The sequence below is a fragment of the Helicoverpa zea genome, chromosome 5 (genome assembly GCF_022581195.2).
Source record: "Helicoverpa zea isolate HzStark_Cry1AcR chromosome 5, ilHelZeax1.1, whole genome shotgun sequence".
Taxonomy (NCBI): domain Eukaryota; kingdom Metazoa; phylum Arthropoda; class Insecta; order Lepidoptera; family Noctuidae; genus Helicoverpa; species Helicoverpa zea.
The window spans coordinates 3,832,621-3,853,179 of record NC_061456.1 but is presented as its reverse complement, the minus strand read 5'-3'; the positions used below and the strand labels follow the sequence as shown (position 1 = coordinate 3,853,179).

Genomic DNA, 20,559 nt, shown 5'->3' with positions numbered 1-20,559 from the left:
CCGACTGCAACTGTCGACCGCACATGCCGTGAAAGCACTATGAAACCGGTTTGATCAGCAACTGCAGTCGGTAGTTGGCCATTAAAACATACCTTTATATTTTATGTATTGTAGTGTCAATGTAGTCTTGATAAGGGAATGGAAGGGTTTCTGACGCTTTGTAATCAATTTACACTGAAACAAATAAATTAGAAATTGATTGTAGACAAAACAATTGTATGCGAAACTATGTGTTTTCCGGGATACAGTATTATCTTATATAGTTGATAGGATGTAAAACTAGTGAAATATTATTCTGAAGGCATCACTTGAATTATTTCCTTTGCTTTCAACATTAAAAAGCTTATAGCTTTAGCAGTCGGGTACCTAATAAAAGAACGATACATAGGTATATGTATTTTTAAAACATCTCAATTGGTCATTTCTCCCTACACAAAGCATAATAATATTAATCAATGCTCTATGCTGTTCAGAAATAAGAGCAGATTTTCTCATCCTCAAAACCATTTTACGTAAGACAATAGCTAATTTTCTTACATAAAACTTATAAAAGAATTGTCTTCGCTCGGTCGGATCTGGCTGACTCAGATGTTGTGATAACCTCTCGCTAGTTATCAGCTTAGTGCTGGCAGAGGTCAGGGGACAAACAAACAGTATCGGACGATGCGACGTTTGTGTTAGCCACGAAGACCACCTGATCGTACCTTTAGTTGTATTCTTCACAAAGAAGGCCGGAGTCTAGAAGGTGATGGTGTGCCTGTCGGGGCACGCAAAACCTGCGACCCCGACTTCAGAGGCCATCAAACTTCAAACGTTAGTCTTTGAATGTTTACATCCCGGCTCAAGGCATGACTACGCTCTACCTATGATTGTCAACTTACAGTAGTGCCTACGTAATGATATGTACTTGTTTACACTTTTATATAACGTTATTAATTAAACGAATACCTATTGAAAGATTTATCAGCGTCTCGATATTATATTTTTATAAGTAATATCAATTCCGCGAATATACCTCCATGTTTTTTTAACAATAAATAATATTTACAAGACGTACGATAAGTTTAGATGTCAGTAAACAAGGAACAACTGAATTAATTACTTATTTATTTTAATAATAATGACTATTCATGAACATCCATTCTAAATGCAGTCTCTGCTACATGATTTAATGAAAAAATGAGTATTCTTAAATAGCTTCTGCCAGCGGTTTCACCCGCATCCCGTGGGAACCATAGCCTTCCTCGATAAATGGGCTATCTAACACTGAAACTATTTTTTCAAATCGGACCAGTAGTTTCTGAGATTAGCGCGTTCAAGCAAACAAACTCTTCAGCAACAAATATTAGTACTTATAGATAAAAGAGCTGTTTAAGCCGCATCCTAAGGAATGTATGTGTAAACAGGCTTCTAGGTACAACATTTTCAGATGTGTATTTCAGCGTGAAAATCACTTAGCCATAGATTCTTAGAATTCGCAAACAAACGTATAAGTCATATAAATATTTCCAGGATGCGAGTAAATTAATGCACCTACATAAGTGCCTTGGAAATATTTTATTATTTGCAAACCTATCATCGACTTATCAGTGCCAATAAGTAGTTATGAAGTTCTTTAATGGTATGTCAGTAGAAAAGGATTTTTTTATACTACACAATTTATCATTCGTAAACTGCAAAAGAGATCTAAGAGGTTAATAAATAAATGAACGTAGATTACAATGGATAGTGCTTATATATTTACCTACACACGTGTGCTTCTATCATGGAACGACTGCCCAAAGGAGTCCAATATTTACGTTGTAGGCGAATGTGGGCCTTGGCCAGCATGCAAAAGCCTTTAGATCTCTTCATTGATACTTATTATGATTCCTTCAGAATTTTTAGACAGCAGGAAGATTTAAAATAAAAAATACAGTTTTAGACAAAATCTAAAAATACGAACTTTTTCTTTCATTGAAGACATACCTTATTGTATGGTTGAATTAAATACAGTATTATCAAATGCGATATTGAAAGATTGATTGCAATAGGAAATTTCGTTTGACCCGATATAACCGTGAACTCTTTATCTATAAAGACTTGTGTGTGTGTATTGTTAGCCACAGACTAGCTATTGATCACTAACACGCATTACTTAATGATAATATTTAGCTAAGCATGTTTTTGTACCAGAAATCTGTTTAGCTACATTATGCGTTAAAATAACTGTGAATACTGAGAACATTATTATTGTTTTGTTTTTTTGTAAGTAGATTGTTTTTCCTTAAATATGGACCTGTTTCAAATTTCTCAAGGTGCATATAGTTGTAGATTCTTATCCTCTTTTGTGTCATGGATCTCAACTTTAAGTTTTTGGTACGTAGGTGAAATAAAACTTTTTGAATTTTCGAGTAATTAACTTTTAGCGCTAGTTCCTCACTTACTTACCTCTTCGTTTTTAGTCAAAATTGTTTGTTTGGTGAATGGCCCACGTTATTTATTACAGTAGTAAAAATGATGACTAATTTGTAAACCGTGGAAAATTTTTAGTTTCCTTAACTGGCCCAGAAACTCCGGTTTGAGGTATTAAGAAAATTTAAAATTGTCTATAAATCCCTCTATAATGGACTAAATTACTACTTATAGCAAGAATATAAGAAGTACCTATTAATTACTCCGAGTTTATTGTTATTTTAATTGTGTGCTTAACGATACGATAACAAAACAAAGTTGGTATCAATAACTTGAACAGTTCAATGACCCTCACCATTAGGCATAGATACTTATTAATTAAATATTCGAATATCATTTTAATATGTATGTAACCAAAACTTTTCTTTACAACTTATAACGGATTTATAATTTTTCAATTTTTATAGGAGTAAATAAAAAGTTGCGATGGTTTCAGAGTTCTCTAAGGATGCTTCTGGTCTGTTTACGACCACGATAATATTGGTTCACAACAAAATGCTTTTTGTACCATTTTTCTGCAGTCTCTACAATTTACTGTTACAGCCTTTTTTATCGTCCCACTGCTTGGCATCGGCCTCCTCTCACACGGAGAAGGATCTCTACAATTTAATAGGATAATTTACTTATCTCTGACATGACACTATTATTAGCCCACTTCTGTTGTTTAATGATAAAAAATAATAATTCGAAGAAGTTATTAACGTAAAGCACTTTAGAACCCTTGATTATCCATATTTGTTAAGGTGTGAACTTGGATAACTGGTCTTCATGATATTTATTAACAAAGTTTATGTTTTTCCCAGGTGCGTGTTACGAGTCAAAACAGTCATCTTTCATTTAATTTCATTTTATCAATATTAAAGAGGAAACGTTCTTGTTCCTTGTTCGTCTGTACCCTACAGGTTTCGAACCAACGGAATCGATTTGAAAAATTCTTTCACTATTGGAAAGCTACCTCCTAGTCAAGCAACCTAATCTATATTTATGGAAGAAAGGAAATCGCGGGAGTACAATGCGATACGGAATTAGATTGGGAAGCGAACCCATGGCCAACCATAGTGCACAGCATTCGCACTGGCGATCACTAGACTAAGGAAGAGACCTCTTTTTATTAGCTTAAGTATCTAATAAAACGAAACATATTTCTTATTTTTTAATGCTATTGTGTTTTATATAAAGTTCATTTTTATGAATCGGATTCAAATCCAGTATTTCAAGAAAATTTTCCCATATATTGGATGTTGTCCCATATGCACCTACATAATGTAGTCTAATATTTATTTCTTAACAAATACTTAATAAATTAAAAATATTGGCATTACGATACTTACCATAAATAACCAGTTAGACAGTCAGGTGTTGATTATGGAATATCTGCTTAAGGAAAGAAATGCGTCAACTTGCAACAGCACAAAGGACATTGTGTACTGATGTTGCAAATTCTTAGTTAACTTGTTTGTTAATCATTCAGTAAATTATTTAAATTCATTTAAATACCGACTCATTTTTATCAACCTTATTGAATCCTTTTGAGGATATTTTCTGGTGAGCTAGGCTATTTTTTGTTAAAATAATAGGTAGTAAAAATGCTTAAAATTCTCAGGTCTGTCAGGTACGATATGAACCAGTCTAGTGCAGTGCCCCTTATGCCAATGCACTCCATTTTCTGAAACAGAATCGGCCTAGACACGGTATCAAAAGCTTTAGCAAGATCCAGGAAGACGCCGCTACATCTTTGCCCTTTATCAAGTGTACCAACAACAAAGTATACAAAATTAGTAACAGCGTCCTCCGTGGATATGCCATTGCGAAAGCCGTACTGTTTTGTGGAAAGCAGTTTCATCTTCTCAAGGTATGCTAGTAGTCTCTTGTTAACCAGTTTCTCCAGGATTTTTGACAGTGATGTGAGTAGGGATATGGGTCGGTAATTGGATACTAGGGTGGCATCTCCTCCTTTATGTATTGGACACACATTTGCAAATTTCATTTGGGGTGGGAAATTCCGTTAAAATTTTCCTGATAACTAATGTAGACTCGGGTAAAACCCGTAATTTGTTAGATGATTGGTTCAATCACAGGAGATCAGCTGTCGCGCAGGACATCTAAAGTACTTTTATGTAGTGCAGGTACTTAAACACTGATACAGGCGCACTCTCATCTAGGTATATCTTGCTGTGATAGCCTAATGGGACGGCAATTTGACACTACCGGAGAGAAATCAGGTACAAAACCGTCAGCATACTAGGTATTTCATACAAATAATCTAAAATTACTTCGTATTACTTATCCGTTGGTCCAGTACTCGTAAAGCGCAACAGCCGTGCACGAGGTTGGGCCAAAATCGCATTGTGGGTTTTAGAGACTTTCACAAAGCAGCCCGGAGTCTGGAAGTTAGCGGTGTTGCCCTCCCAGGCACGGTATAACCGGCATCCCCGAATGCATTGTCGTCGTTGTTGTCGTTGTTATAATTCATCGTCATAGGCCTTTAGGTTTTAGAAAACTTTGACACTAGAGGGTTCGTCAGACGATTAGACAGCTTACTCCATAAAAAGAAGCTCAAAAATCTATTTACCATATACAATGACATCAATCAATTAATACATAATAGTATTACACAGTATACATCCCACATGGCTCGGGTATCGTCATCAGCCTAATATTCAGTGTCGTATATAACGTGCGTGACAATAGCCGGAGCTTCAGTCGTTGTTGACCAGCGGGTCTGCACAGTTGTATTAGTGAAAACATAATCATAATGATGCTGAGAACTATTGTGTTCGCCTTTTTGGCTGTGGGTGAGTACTTTGAGGATTTATTTTATTTTTAAAGTTATATTAGAAGGGAAAAAATGAGTAAAAATACAAAAAAAAATGTAAATGTCACTTACCTACATCTTCCAAATAAAAATTGGAAGTTGTGAATTTTAAGGATGAATAAAACCGAATCAATTTTAGGATTAGAATATAAAGCACTGATACTCTAGTGCATCCTTGAGACTGAAAGCCGATCCCAATATCGCTGGGAAAAGGCAGATGAGATTGCCTCTGTACAGAGAAATGAGAATCTACGTAATATTTAGTTTCAACCCTAAAATTATATTTACATTTATATTTTATAAGGACAATAATTTTCAGTGGTACCAGTGCAAAATTTCTCTAAAAAAAATGTTGTTGAAAAAGTATCATAGCAACACGTTGCATCCGGTTAGACTGGAAATCTTAGATAGGGATTTTATTGTATTTTGAGTTCTTTATTTACACTTATCACATTACTTCATTATTTAAGACAAACAAAGGTCAAATGCTAGATAGCAACAGTTTGTTATTCCAATTTTAGCGAAAGTAATCTTCATTGAACTTAAACTTGTGGACCTTATCTTTGTAGGTACCTAAGTATTAAACTGCGGTCATCTAAGAGTACAGTCCATACAAAGTTGTAGGTATTCACAGATTGTAATTAGTGTAGTAGTCGTGGTGACCTAGTGGGCAAAAGAACCAACCTCTCGAGTATGAGGGCGCGGGTTCGATTCCAGGTCAGGCAAGTACCAATGCAACTTTTCTAAGTTTGTATGTACTTTCTAAGTATATCTTAGACACCAATGACTGTGTTTCGGATGGCACGTTAAACTGTAGGTCCCGGCTGTCCTTGAACATCCTTGGCAGTCGTTACAGGTAGTCAGAAGCCAGTAAGTCTGACACCAGTCTAACCTAGGGGTATTGGGTTGCCCGGGTAACTGGGTTGAGGAGGTCAGATAGGCAGTCGCTTCTTGTAAAGCACTGGTACTCAGCTGAATCCGGTTAGACTGGAAGCCGACCCCAACATAGTTTGGGAAAAAGGCTCGGAGGATGATTCACAGATTGTAATTACTGAGACGTTATGGCGAATAAGTTCGAAGCTGAAATGCATGTGTTACAGTCAATTGATTTTTCTCGATCATGTATATATATTATCGATCATCCACGACATTGATGTATCAATTTAGCCCGATACAAGTAGGTAATCATCATCATCAGCAGCATCGGTGATTAAAGCTCAATCCATCTTTGTGTGAGGGAAGGCCTGTGCCTAGCAGTGGGACGATAAAAATGCAGATAATGAAGTAAGTAATGTCATATTCTAGTGAATTTCTAGAATATAACTCATATATTGGGAACGGCTGTTAGTGATTAAGCTCGCCTAAGTTTTCCTTTAAAATTGCATCTTCAAAAGTACCTATCTTGTTTGATAAAAAAAAAGGGGTAAGAAAATGAATGATATCATTATTTTGGGAGGAAAATACAAACCAGCCTAACTGCATCTACAAAAACAGTTGTAACTGTCTATGTAACAATTTTCGACAATGATGAACATGCGATCAATGATGATTGAAATGACGAGATTAGTGACAACATTAGTACACAAAGGTGCAATGTTTGTTATGAATGTTTGTGTTTGTTGTTTGTTGCATCATATTTGTCCTAAGCGATTAGGATGCAACAATTAGTCATGTGTTTGATACTTGGAAGATTACATACCTAGATGTAGGTGTTACATATATAATTTACGTTATGATTAAGGGGGTTTTTGTTCACTATAGCAACGGATCCGATGAAGACTTACTGTGGATTTCAGTAACCTATCCATCGATGTGCTTGTTAGAGACTGAATTTTTATATAAGTCCTAAGTGATGTCAGATTTTCTTTCTCTCTATTCCTAGGTAATCAAATCAAAAGATAGCTGCTTATGTCTTATTGAATTCCACCTTTAATGCAGTCCTGAGAAAAAGAGACCCTAACTACTAGGCTCACGGCAGAAGTAGATAATTATAACACCCTTGACACTGATGTTTTTCAGTATTTTTCTCTTGCTTCACAGTACAGTTCGTCATACTAGGAAGCGCCTGATGTCCATACAAGATACAGTAAAGAACAATTGAAAGATTGCAATAAACTCTGAAGTAGTTGGTTGACACATCGACCTCGACATTTTTACTCGTTTTCCTCTTTTAATGTGGTAACTGTCTTAAAAGATAAAACATCCTCGGTCCAGGCTTTTTTATATTTCATTTAGATTTTCGCGGACCAACTTACATTATTGTCCAATCCTCCGACTGTATTTTTCAACTACCAAGTAGGTACTAAAATAAAATCAGTTTAATTTTTGTACAAAGCACTACTAAGGCTCGTTGCACATGGATCAATTATTGCAGCAACTGACAGCTAGTGTTTTTCATATGGTACTTAACAATTTAGAACCCTTCCAAAAGTTGCCTTAACTAAAGTTGCTCCGTCTACAAAGCACATTAAAGTTCACACTTAGGTACTCACCTCACCTACTCTAGAGATAAAATTGTGCACAGTTTAATGATGCGGAAAAAATATATGTAAAAGTAATTTTTTAATTTCCTTAATGTAGTCGTTATCCTTGCTTAGTGTAAATACCTATTAATAATTTGGCAGTTTTCCCTCATGTTTAAGGTCAGATAAAGGTATTTTCCGGGGCATTGCACAATTGTAGTAGTAGTCAAATAGACTATAGTATGTCTTTATCTAGGCAGGTAATTGACGGTCGTTAATTTGTCCGTTCTAGTGTCGACATGCGTAATTGCCGGGAAACCATAAATTAATCATTGATTGTCTTTTACTACCTCTTTGGGCATTTTCCCGCCGTCTTATCTGTCAAAAGGCCTTTGACCTTTGCATTTGCATTAGAATTATTGAACGCTAATAAAATGTAAATAATTAATTGAAAATTAGATAATTATTGTTCATATTATTTTCAGTTTTGATAAACAATTACGAATTGAACTGATAAGTTGTGTAGTTACGTTCATGACAGTGAAACAAAGATATCAAGTTGAAGAGTAAACAACATACTTACCTAATTGTTGACAATCTATCGATTACTTAAACAATAACAATTGTTGTTCCAAAAATGTGAGTTTGGGTTAAATCAACAAATGCCGAAGTTTGCCTAAACAACATTGTTAGCGCCCTCATTAAACGACAATAGTAGGGATAACTGTCATTTTAGTAACTAAGTACTTACCTAACGATCAAGTTTTACACATAGCTTCAGTTGTTTATACCTGAACTATTTCTATGCACTAATGCTGGAAGTAGCCTGAGGAGATGCACTCAAACTAAGCTTTAATTTGAAATATATTTACCATGCCTAAACAACTTACAGTTAATTTATATGTATAATCTGTAACATTAATTGTATCAGTAACATTAATTTATATAATCTGTACTTTATTTATATTATTACTTAATTTACATAAAAGTTGTGTCTTTGATTTGAAATTGGAATACAGATAACATATATCATCAAAAGAGATCATACGATCGGACCTCACAAAGTTCACTCTCCCTAATAAAACACTTTCTTCAAAATGACATACGTACATAAATATCGTGGCGAATAACCTGTATTATAAGACTGGCAGCTACAGTTGGGAATTGAACTCGTGTCCCCCACTTCCTGCGAGCTCGCTGCCGCTCATTTACCAATTTACTCGATCAAGACTATCCTTTGAACTCTGCTTGTCGTGTGACCGCTCTGTTGTTTGACGTTGCATCGTTGCACCGAGATGACGACAAGACACGTCTTTTTATAGTTTGAAATAGAGAATTTTCGCCATATGTTATGTAGCTATACTGTCAGCCTTTATTTACCTATAAATATTTATGGATAATCGGGACTTTAACGTTGACCGAATAGTACTTAATATCTCGTTTAAGTCCAATGCCTTCTAAGTATATCTTGAACACTAATGGCTGATAAAAAGGTGAAGGAAAACATCTTAAGGAAACCTGGACTGTATATAGTCTGAAATCACCAACCCGCATTGAGCAAGCGAGGTGATTAATGCTCAATCCTTCTCCATGTGAAAGGAGGCCTGTGCCCAGCAGTGGGACGATAAAAAGGCTGTAACAGTACCTAACAGTAACAGTTTAAGTTCAGATTCATTAAACTAAGTTATACCTACCTTATATATAGGTGTACAAATGGAAAAAGCCAGCCCATTTTTAAACAGTGATTTTCTTAGCTATTTCTTTCCTTATTTGCTGTCAATCTATAATTATTTCTAAAATACTATTAATCTACGTTTCTTCCACGCATGGTTCAAGTCGGAAATAAGCTGGTATTGACTGTATCGTAACCACGGTGTTGGTATCAGAGGTCTGGACTTGGTACCTATTCCTCATTTGTGTAAATATTCAGTTAATTTCGATTTATTACGTTACATTAAAATGCGCCAGTCGGAATAATGATAACAATAATCAAGTGACAGTTATTGTTAATTGGGTTTATCTTTTAATAAATATTATTTACGTTCGTATGTATTTTATTATCACTAGTCTATTAATTGACCTTAGTAACAAAAGATGACATAAAATGAGAAAATATCGTTTCACTCGCGTAATACCTAATAGCGAATCTTTACTTATATTGTCAGATGTCTAAACAAACTTTTTGTTGTCCAATTTTTATAAATGCCAGCGCATACATCTACCTATTTCGTAGTCATTTCTGTGGCACTAATGTACAAAAGTGTGACAGAAAAATAATGATGTTTGATCTCAATCTTTCAGTATTACCTAGGAGGCCTACGTTCTTTTATAGGTACATTTAAATCGCGGCATCGGGAAGCCGTTTTTAAACGATGGCAAAAATCATCAAATTACCCCTCCTGCTGTGGGTTACCAGCGATGAGGGAGTGTCGGACTTTTACTGACTAAATATCCATCGTGTTCCTTCGTAGGCCTTTTATATACCAGGGCCGTGGTAACTCTTTCGAATAATCCCGCAACCCCGGCAGGCCTTGGCCCTGCTGGGCCCCGGCATCGGGAAGCCTGGCTTCAAAATATTGTTATGCACATTAATTTGGCAATATCCAAACGTAAGTTTATTCTATGTTTTATATGATTTTCTATGTTAATTCCAGCCGTCCTGGCCGAGGAGTTCAACCTGCCTGAAGACAAAGCGGCTCAGCTCCGCGCCATGCTCGTGCAGCAGTGCAAGAAGAACAACGCCGAAGACAAAGTAGACCAGGTTGAGGTAAGGATCTACTCCATGGAAGAGTCTATCATTTCCTAATTCCTGTGCTTTTTAAAACACAGCTAATTCGATTTATGAAGTTAGCGTGGGTGTTAAGGATGATATACCAATTCGGGGTAGAATTATGAAATGAGTATTTTTCTGTAATTAACTGCTGTAATTTTACCTAAAACGATAGTATGTAAAACTGAAAATTTTCTTCGCAAACTTATGCACTAGCTAGGCTTTATCATAGTCTAAAGCTCTAGATCTCATAAAATTATTACAATGTTCAAAAGTGGTCATCAGATTCTTAAACCTAAAATTACCCATCATCATTTTAAGACTAACTTCGTAGGTATTTAATTTTGTTGTGTTAAGATGTATATCTTCGTGTTCGACTGAAAATCAGGCCAACACGTCAATGTTTTCATCAACATATGAACGTTATTTTTGTTTATATACTTAATATTATTCAGTGACATGGAATCAAGTTGACAAATGCTAAATACCCCCAAAATTGGCAGTGTCCATTTACATTATAATAAGAGGAAACACCTGTTCATAGAAATGTAGCCGTTAATGTATTAATTAGCTGGTAAAGTAAGGTGATTGGAATTTCAACGAGGTTGTTAGCCCATATTTAGGACAAGCGTATGGTGTGACATGACGCTTTGACTTTGACCGAAGTACCTTCTTACTCGGCGACTTGTCAGAATGTCCGCTGCCTTGCATGGTTGTAGAGGTGAATGGGTTCAAAATGCTCATTACTTCCAGTTATGGATCCCTTACTGATGCAGTCCCCGATAGCTTATCAGAAACGTATAACGTAAGTTTTGGTTTCCCAGGTCTCAGATAGCAATAAGTATCTGGCAAAAATAATAAGAAGCCTTTAGCTGGCAGGCAACCGCAACTGACACATAGTTGGCAACCAGTGAAACCAGGCTTAAAATCTACCTGATACAAAGATAATATTCGGTTCAGTGGCGGATTTACCAATAGGCCAAGTAGGCCAGTGCCTAGGGCGGCAGATTTAGAGGGGCGGCAAATTTAATTTTTTTGGTTTACAGATTTTTTTTGTAATTATACGAGTACACAATCCATATATAAATAAACGATTAATAAACGCACTGTTATATATACTTAGGTATTATGTGATCATGAATTTAAAAATATTCCAATAGCATTTCAATAATAAACCGGCCAAGTGCGAGTCGGACTCGCGCACCGAGGGTTCCGTACAAATGCTGTATAGATAAAAAGTGAGTTTCGCGCCAACCGTTCAGTTTAGAACAATCATAGTTATGGTAATTTCGTGAGAGTCAAAATAGTAAATATTTTTTATTTTATAATATAACTAAAATAGTAGGCCAGTACCTTGTAAAAGTTATTTTATTGAAGTTATTTATATAATACAACATTTTATAGTCATCATTCAGAAATCTGATTGAAAATAACTAATTATGTCTTAAAGGTCATGGGGCATATCTGACCCGCTTTGTAAAAAGTGGCGGACATGAATCAAAGTAGTTTTAAATCGTGGAGAATGGTATGACGTTTCTTTGAATATAAATATTTTATTAAAATTCAATGGAGACGAATGTCCAGGATCGTTTGAAAAATATAAAAGACAAGCAGTTTCAGAGGATTGTACAGGTTGCATTTTATTGTTAAAGACATTTCATAAAGAAGGAAGGTGCCAATCCGGATGACCAGGATCTGATGAGGATCTGGAAACCCTGAGAAATCGAGGGCAACTCTTGAATATTGTAGGCACGCATCGAGTACTGGTAAACAGTGAAGGTTTGGAGCTGATTTGATTATGGAGACTACAGAGAGTCAAGGGAACTCCAGAACGGTATGTTGCAACTACCACGTGTTTGGGCTTATTTTATTCGTATTGGCGAAGACTTTCCACAAAGATAGGTTTGACTGCCATTGTGGGATAAGCTAAGATCAGATATAGTTATGGGAACTCCTTTACAATTTATAACGTAACCTTGTGTTGGAGCTTATTTTATTTTAGGTGATGAGAATTCACTACTAACTTGGGTTAAAGCAGCCATTGCAGGAATGGGATCTTTTATTTTTGAGGGATTAATCACCTAAAGAGCCCCAGTTTCAGGTTTTTTTCGAAACCGCCTGACGACTTGTAGCTGTCGAATTGTAACAACGACTTCTAGAGAGTAGGATTCGGGGCTGCTGGCTTTACGTTTCTAGAGCCTTGACAAAAGTGTAATTCTGTCCCTTTCTTTGTTTTATAAAGTCGGCATTATTTTATTTTGTAGCATTTTACAAACAAATCCATCTTCAAACATATAAAAAAGCAACAAGAAAACAAAAGCAAGAAAGAAATTAAAAAGATGTTAGGTGCATCGGTCTAGAAGTCGCACAGTGTTTGATTTCACTCAAAAATTTTCCCTATGCTGTTTGTTGCATAAATGAATCAAGGAATGCGTTTAAAATGGAAGAGTAGAACACCCACGTGTCTATTTCATATACTTTTTTTTATAAAAATTAATATCAATTTCATGACCTTGACCTAAAAAAATCAATAAAAAAATTATGTAAGCGTAACTAATTACGATAAATATATTTTTTTGATATCGTTCCATGAAGGATCTTTTGGCGCTTATTCCCCAGTTTTGATTTTTGAATTAACACCTTTGGTCACTGAGTTATTATTATTTTTTCAGATTTTTGTTTTTATTTTTTTTCTCTTAAATGACTTAAAAGTGCGGCTTGTGAGTAGCACTCAAAGATTGTTCTCAATTAGGTCTATCGTTGATAAAAAAACCACTATCCACTATCGCGGCGTTTGGGAGTTATTGAATTTCAAAATTTTATGTTAGGGTTGTCACACAACTTGACCTTTCATGTTTAGTTCGATTGTTTTCTTATATTAATTTCAGAGTTGATATTTTTTTCCTTTATTTACAAATCTATTTGTTTAGAAATAAAATATATCTTGTGTACACAGGATGTTGAGGTGTTAACAGACTGATCAAACAATCGACGTTGATCGAAGTCGATAGATTTACGTAATAAGCTTTGATCGACTAACGGAGACCGGTCAATTAATCATGTTTTTATTTCGATGAAGGTTCACAGGTAGCGTGGGAAAGGGTCCACCTTCGTCAGGCTTTTGCTGAAACCCTACGCTGATACATGTGAACTAGAGAAACAGAGGTGAGGCACCATGGAGCCGTTACAGACCCATGGCGCCATTTTGCCTCAGCAGGGGCTTACCCAACCTGCTGAGGGATGTCCGTCCGGGCCCCGACCGGAGGACTTACTACATGAAGGCGCCAACCCTCATGTTGGTACACGAGTGGCAAACGATGCTGTGGATCGCGCCACAGCCGGTACTTCTCAAAATCCGGAAGTAACCGCAAATATGCAAGGATTATATACGCGTTTCCATATTTTTGAGTGTTTTCACGCAGAAAGCAAAAAATATAAAAAGAACGCCTCACCTGACGACCTAACACCATCTGATTTAACAACCGTACTTTTCAGAGAATTGTACCGACAGGAAGAGAACAGATGTTATAGTCGCTTTACCGTGGACTAAAATTTTGTGTATTGTCACAGTCATCGGATGCCAATTATATGACTGGACGTACCTTTCCTCGAGCTGGCGCGTACGTACCTTTCCGCGGGATGATGTGAACAATGTTCTCTTCCTGTCGGTATGCTCTCAGAGCAAGCGGCCGAATCGCGCAATAAATTTTGGCGCTCAGATAGGGAACATCACTGCCGAAAAATGAACAGGAGAAAAACTATGATCTAGAAGGATTTGTCTGCCGAAAGCTGTTCATGAACTTCTGAACCCAATCTACGAAGAAAACTTGCAGTTGGCAGAGGTCGATGATGAAGATCCATCGTTCGATGCATCTTCATCATTGGGCGATAATGAAAATCCATCCAATATTGATATTTGCACGCTGCTGGTACTTGAAAATGAAAATGATTTGTATGCGTCATAAAATCAATTAAATAATATAGAACCAACTTGCAAAAAGACACTATAACATAAAGTGATTTCCTCTAAGTTGTTTTTGGAATATAATGTGGCAAGAAGTATCTTATGTGTCGTTTTTGGATATAAAAATCCCTCATATAATTTTTTCTATAAAAAATATATATCATATTTGTTTGACCTTAGTGACACCCCTAAATCGCATCATTTGACCTTTATTCATAACTCCCAAACGCCGCGATAGTGAAACGTGGTTTTTTTATGAACGATAGACCTAATTGAGAACAATCTTTGAGTGCTACTCACAAGCCGCACTTTTAAGTCATTTAAGAGAAAAAAAATAAAAACAAAAATCTGAAAAAATAATAATAACTCAGTGACCAAAGGTGTTAATTCAAAAATCAAAACTGGGGAATAAGCGCCAAAAGATCCTTCATGGAACGATATCAAAAAAATATATTTATCGTAATTAGTTACGCTTACATAATTTTTTTATTGATTTTTTTAGGTCAAGGTCATGAAATTGATATTAATTTTTATAAAAAAAAGTATATGAAATAGACACGTGGGTGTTCTACTCTTCCATTTTAAACGCATTCCTTGATTCATTTATGCAACAAACAGCATAGGGAAAATTTTTGAGTGAAATCAAACACTGTGAGTCGGTGTCTAGAGGATGCATCTATATTTATTTAACCACCGAGATCTAGACCGATGCATATAAACAGTTTTCTTGTTGTTTTAGAAGTTGTTTTTTTTTGTAAAAAGTTTTTATTTTTAACTTTTGTGAAAAGTTCTCGTCAATACGAATAATATAAGCCCAAACACGACGTAACTAAAACATACCGAGTTCTCTCGAATTTCTCACGTGTCCATCATCAGATAAGCTCTAAACCTTCACTGTTTGATAGTATCACCAGACATACATCTGAGAATCAAGTTTTAATCCTATGCATGCCTACAATTTCTGATAGTTGCCCTCGATTTCTCAGGATTTCCATCATCAGATCCTGACCTGATGACAATGGAAATAAACGGCGAGTATACTCTTTCACTACAAAGAAATTATTTCTCAAATCCGTCAAACTTGGTCGTTTAAATTCCCCATTGAAATGAGGAAAATATTTGATGTTTACACCTGATTTTCTCTAGATTCCCATGGTTCACATTGATGCGACTAATGCCATAGTAAATCAGAGCCTTTATCATTATACTGTGCTATATTTCGTTCGTATCCGCCGTGGGTATGGTTTTCATACTAAGGTGCCCAATGACCTTTGAATGATTTAAAAATTTTCACAGTTTAGAGGCCATTATATTTAAGAAGTGTTTGATATGAATTTCACTTTTTATTCAAAACTTTAATATCTCTACGCGTTCATGTGAAAAAGGGTAGGTAGTAAGTTTATAATTATTAAAAAAATATTTTATGTCATGTAAGCAAAAATAATATTTTAATATTTTATGTAACTTCAAATTTATCATTTTCGCAATTTTTCCTTTATCTGTACTATATAACGTTGCTTCATGCCGAATTTCAAGATTCTGAGTTCACGGGAAGTACCTTGCAGGTTTTGATTCCCTAGCGTGTGACGGAAATTCGTCTAAGGTGTCGGTAAAACTGCTGTATCTTTTGATCGCGTTAACTTAGAAGTTTGATTTTTTCATTGCTTAAAGGGACAATAGACCTAGGTATTTGGTATAAATTTCAATTTGGTACCTTTATTCGTTCGTGAGAAATAAGGTAGTAAGTTTCATTTTATTAAAATATTTGTATTATATTGTATAACAAAAAAAATGAGATTTTCACAATTTTTCCTATATTTGCATTATATAACAATGCTTCATGCCAAATTTCAAGATTCTGAGTTTACGGGAAGTACCCTGTAGGTTTTGATTCCTTTGCGAGTGTCGAGAATTTGTTGAAAATATCGACATAATCGGTTGTATCTTTTGATTGGCTTGGCTTAGAAGCTTGATATTTTCACAGCCTAAAGGGACAATAGACCCGAGTATTTCATGTGAATTTCAGCTTGATACGTCCACGCGTTCTTAAGATAAAGGGTCTTGACAGACAGACAGACAGACAGACAGACAGACGGACAACAAAGTGATCCTATAAGGGTTCCGTTTTTTCCTTTCGAGGTACGGAACCCTAAAAATTAAATAAAAAACTCGTAACACAGGATCTTCCTGTGTTATCTGCACGACCAGGATGGCACGGGCAGAAGGAACAAGTCACTGAGGGTGCCATTCTACTATGCAAAGCCTAAGTTCAATACCAGTCACTGCACGCTATTCAAATTTTAAACAAAACTACAACAGTGCATGCGCAGTCCGGCTGTCACCCCTCTCCTTCTTGTTTATTTTTGATTACTTAATTTAATTCCTCAAAGTTATACAAAAAAATTTCTTGTTTATTAATTTCTTGCGCTCTTAGAGTCCTCAATCTAACAAAAAGTTAAAGCTCCGAAGTAGCAAAAACAACTGACGCTCTACGCTGATGATTTCTATAATGTTGAAGAGGTGGAGGACTTTTGTGTCCCAAACCTCAAAAAATTTCTCGCTCGCTGCGCTCGCAACTTTTTTACTTTACACTGGTTTTTTTTCAAACTTGTTTGAGTATTTTTGTGTTCCAAGACTCAAAAATTTCGCCTTTTTTCTAATTTCTTTAGGTATCATTGCGTCCCAAAAATCAAAAATTTCGCGCTCGCTACGCTCGCGGCTTCTTCTCTTTACAGTAGTTTTTTTCACACTTGTTTGGGTACTTTTGTGTCCCAAAACTAAAAAATTTCGCGCTCGCTGCGCTCGCGGCTTTTTCAATTGACACTGATTTTTGTAAAACTTGCTAGCGCTTTATAAGTTTGCAGTGATCTGACTCCGGTTTCTTTAGGTCAAACCTAGCAAAAAGCACCATGAATGAATTCTACTCGATTTTTAAGTACTTCAATTACAATTTTAGTCCGTAATTATATTTTGTCGTTTTTTTGGGGGGTGCTCAATAGGTAGTCCGCCCCGGGTGCCACCCGATGTTACGCCGCCACTGATTATAGGACCCGAACGAATGAACCGATTTCAATATAGTTTTTTGTTGTATTACGGGTGTTTTACGGGCGAGTGTTCTCAGACATGTTTGATGAAAATCAATTGAGCCGTTTAAAAGTTACAGAGGTTTTACGCTTTAAAGTCGCTCTCAAATAAACTTGTTAGGTCAACATTAAACTCTTCAGTATATAGCGGGTTGCAAAAATAATCTAGTAACTGACAGAAATATCATTAAGTTCACAATCATTAGGGGCGGCAAAAATTGAATGGCCTACTAGCGGCAAATTTGTAAATCCGCCACTGATTCGGTTGCATTTCCATAAACTATCCAAGTTAAAATGATAGGATTGATGTACCAAAATTAATATGGTAACAAGGGGTACCTGATACCTAGGTACGTATGTAGGTATAAGATAAAATAACGAATACTTTGGTTTTTATTCGTAGAATGTTGGCAAGAGCTTCGTGAACTGCGTCAAGAGTCTGTTCGATATGGAAACGCTGAAGAAGGAAATTGAGGAAGCCAAACCCAACGGTGCTCTCGATGAAGTCTTCAAGAAGTGAGTACTTATTAACTAAAAAAAATCGTTTAGAAAGATACTTACGGATTAACAATAAAATATGGGTGAGGTAATAAAACCCTTTCCGGAACCTATGAAGTTGTAATGTTCCTGACATGCATAAGCTCTGGATTATTATAAACATTTTGTCATTAAATCTGGTCGTGCTCTCCAACTTCTGTTACGATTCTTAAAATCGATAATAGAATGTGAACTGGGCGGGAACTAGAATCATTTCTCTAACGGCTGAGGGGGCTAGCATCGCATATTAGCAATAACGAACAAAAATAAAAATTAATGTACATCGAGCGTGAGCATTAGGTACTGTGGTACATAAAAACAAACCTCCTTTTGTTACTTTTCTTCATGAATCTTCTACATCCAAAAAGAAAGACGTTCCATGTTGAACTCGTATATGTATTTTTTTTATCTTTAACCAGGTACTGCGCCAAGACCCCTGAACTGAAGAGCTGCATCTACAACCTATTGGATGGCGTGTCTCCCTGCCTGGACGGAAATATGCGCGACCAGATCAACTCGGCTAAGAACGGCACAGACCAGTTCATCGACTTCATTTGTTACAAGGACGGCGACAGAATTGCATGTAAGAACTATTTTGTGCCTACGTAAAACTTTTGTAACCTTTGCTAATAAATATCTACAATTTACTACTACAAACTAACCGAAAAGAATTTGCGTTCTTCATGGTTTTAAATTGTTTGTGCTACAAGGCTTTCAAGAGATAAAATGTGAGATGGCTGAAATGGGGAGGGAAAAATGACGAAACAGAGGTAGCAAAATATTGATCATGACATCGAATCATTCCCGTAGGTAGGGTCTTAAATCTTCCGTAAAAAATACAGAACAGGTACAACCTGCCTACCAGGTGCACCTATTAAAGTAGGTATTTAATTAACATATTCTTCTCTCGACAGTGTTCATCGCAGAAGGTGGACCCCAGTGTTTCCAGAGCAAGGCTAACGAGATCAGGACTTGTGCCGAAAACATCAAGGAGGGCTTCAAGAGCGTCGATGAGGTTAAGAGCCTTACCCTTGCTGTAAGTATCTACTCACTAAGATTAAACAACGCTTGGCGAGGTCCCTCCTTGGATGGGGAACCACCTTGCCATAATTACCTAGTTACTTCGTTTAGCTGCCAACTGGTTATTGAAAATAGTAGGTAGTCGTTACGGGTAGTCCAGAGCCAGAAAGTCTGACTACCAGTAGCCAGGTGATTGGTTTGTGGAGATCACATAGGCAGTCGCTCCATGTAAAAAGCTGATCCTCAGCTGTACCCTGTCAGACTGCTGACCCTAAAATGTTGGGAAAAGCTTAGGCACATGATGGCAGATGAGCACTATTCCTACCTACTATTTTTTGGTGGGTAATCATCAAATGAGCCAAAGAGAGAATCCCGCTGTGGGTTAGCAGCGTGAGGGAGCGTCTTATTCTCACTGGCTAAAACGAACCATGTTCCTTCTTAATCCCTTTGTGTACCACGGCAGTAACTCTTTCGAACAATACAACAGTACCTACTCACGTATGTACATATTTCTTGTCCACAGCAAAAGTGCGCTAAATTCGACGAGCTGTCAAGCTGTGTGGTGAACAAGTTGGAAGGCTGTGAGACCCCCACTCCCGCCAACATGGCGGAGTCTCTCTTCAGATTTGTACGTAAAGGCTCGCCGTGCAACGATGTCAAAGCTTGAATACTGGTAAGCATTCTTATTTCTGCCATATAAGGTCATTACCGATATACTGACTGATGTAATTGCGCAGCCTTTGATAAAAAATAAATAAAAAACCGTTTTCCACCACTTTATCTGCATTCTAGACTTCTACATACCTTGTACGAAACATCTTAACCATTTCAGATGTGTTCGTGTAAGCGTAACAAATAAATAAAATCAAATGTTAAAACCTGGGAAAAGTTAGTCTATAATTCTATACTAATATTATAAAGAGAATTATTTTTTTTATTTTTGTTTCTTTGTTTGTAATAGATTAATTTAAAATGTAATAGACCGATTTTAAAAATTCTTTCACTTTTAGGAAGCTATCACGAGTAACATAGGCTACTAATAAAAATTGCATGTGTAGGTAACAAGTTTTAGGTACTGATTTCTTTTGTTTTGTTTCAGAAGAACTGATATGCTGACAGTGCCGAGCTAGGACTGATCATTAAGTGCCAATAATAATTATGTAACTGTTGTGCAAAAACTGTAACGTTTAATACATAAACATAAGAACTATATTTGTGTGAATTATTTTCATCATCCCAGCAAGTTATCAGTGTGGCTCTGACATGTGCTCTCTCATGTTAGGATTTTGTATTTTTCTTAAGCATATTGGTATGGAATTTTATAATTTTGAATCTAATAAACACATTCGCACAGGGTTCTCATTCCCCGAAAGCAAAGCTGCAGTCAATAAGTAACAGAGGGCCTTGGAAATACTAATTTTATTTCTGTGGTAACACTAGGAATGTACGCAAGA

General features: G+C 36.2%; 1 protein-coding gene across 2 annotated transcripts; it reads left to right on the top strand.

Moving 5' to 3' along the window:
- The first annotated feature begins 5,131 nt into the window (after positions 1-5,131).
- On the top strand, positions 5,132-20,315 carry LOC124630658 (27 kDa hemolymph protein-like). 2 transcript variants are annotated; one of them, XM_047164623.1, is made up of 7 exons: positions 5,132-5,249; positions 10,386-10,498; positions 17,952-18,064; positions 18,505-18,668; positions 19,000-19,121; positions 19,629-19,778; positions 20,208-20,315. In XM_047164623.1, the coding sequence occupies exons 1-6, from the start codon at positions 5,210-5,212 to the stop codon at positions 19,770-19,772; spliced, it is 696 nt and encodes a 231-aa protein (XP_047020579.1). In that variant the 5' UTR covers positions 5,132-5,209; the 3' UTR covers positions 19,773-19,778; positions 20,208-20,315. The 2 variants fall into 2 exon arrangements, with proteins under 2 accessions (XP_047020579.1, XP_047020578.1); XM_047164622.1 differs by having other exon boundaries at positions 20,205-20,315.
- The last annotated feature ends 244 nt before the right edge of the window (positions 20,316-20,559 follow it).

Bases quoted from the DNA above. Each gene is read 5' to 3' on its own strand.
- LOC124630658 (XM_047164623.1), top strand. From the start codon at position 5,210: ATGATGCTGAGAACTATTGTGTTCGCCTTTTTGGCTGTGG. The intron at 5,250-10,385 runs GTGAGTACTTTG...TGTTAATTCCAG, and splicing joins GTTCGCCTTTTTGGCTGTGG to CCGTCCTGGCCGAGGAGTTC. The intron at 18,669-18,999 runs GTAAGAACTATT...TTCTCTCGACAG, and splicing joins GGACGGCGACAGAATTGCAT to TGTTCATCGCAGAAGGTGGA.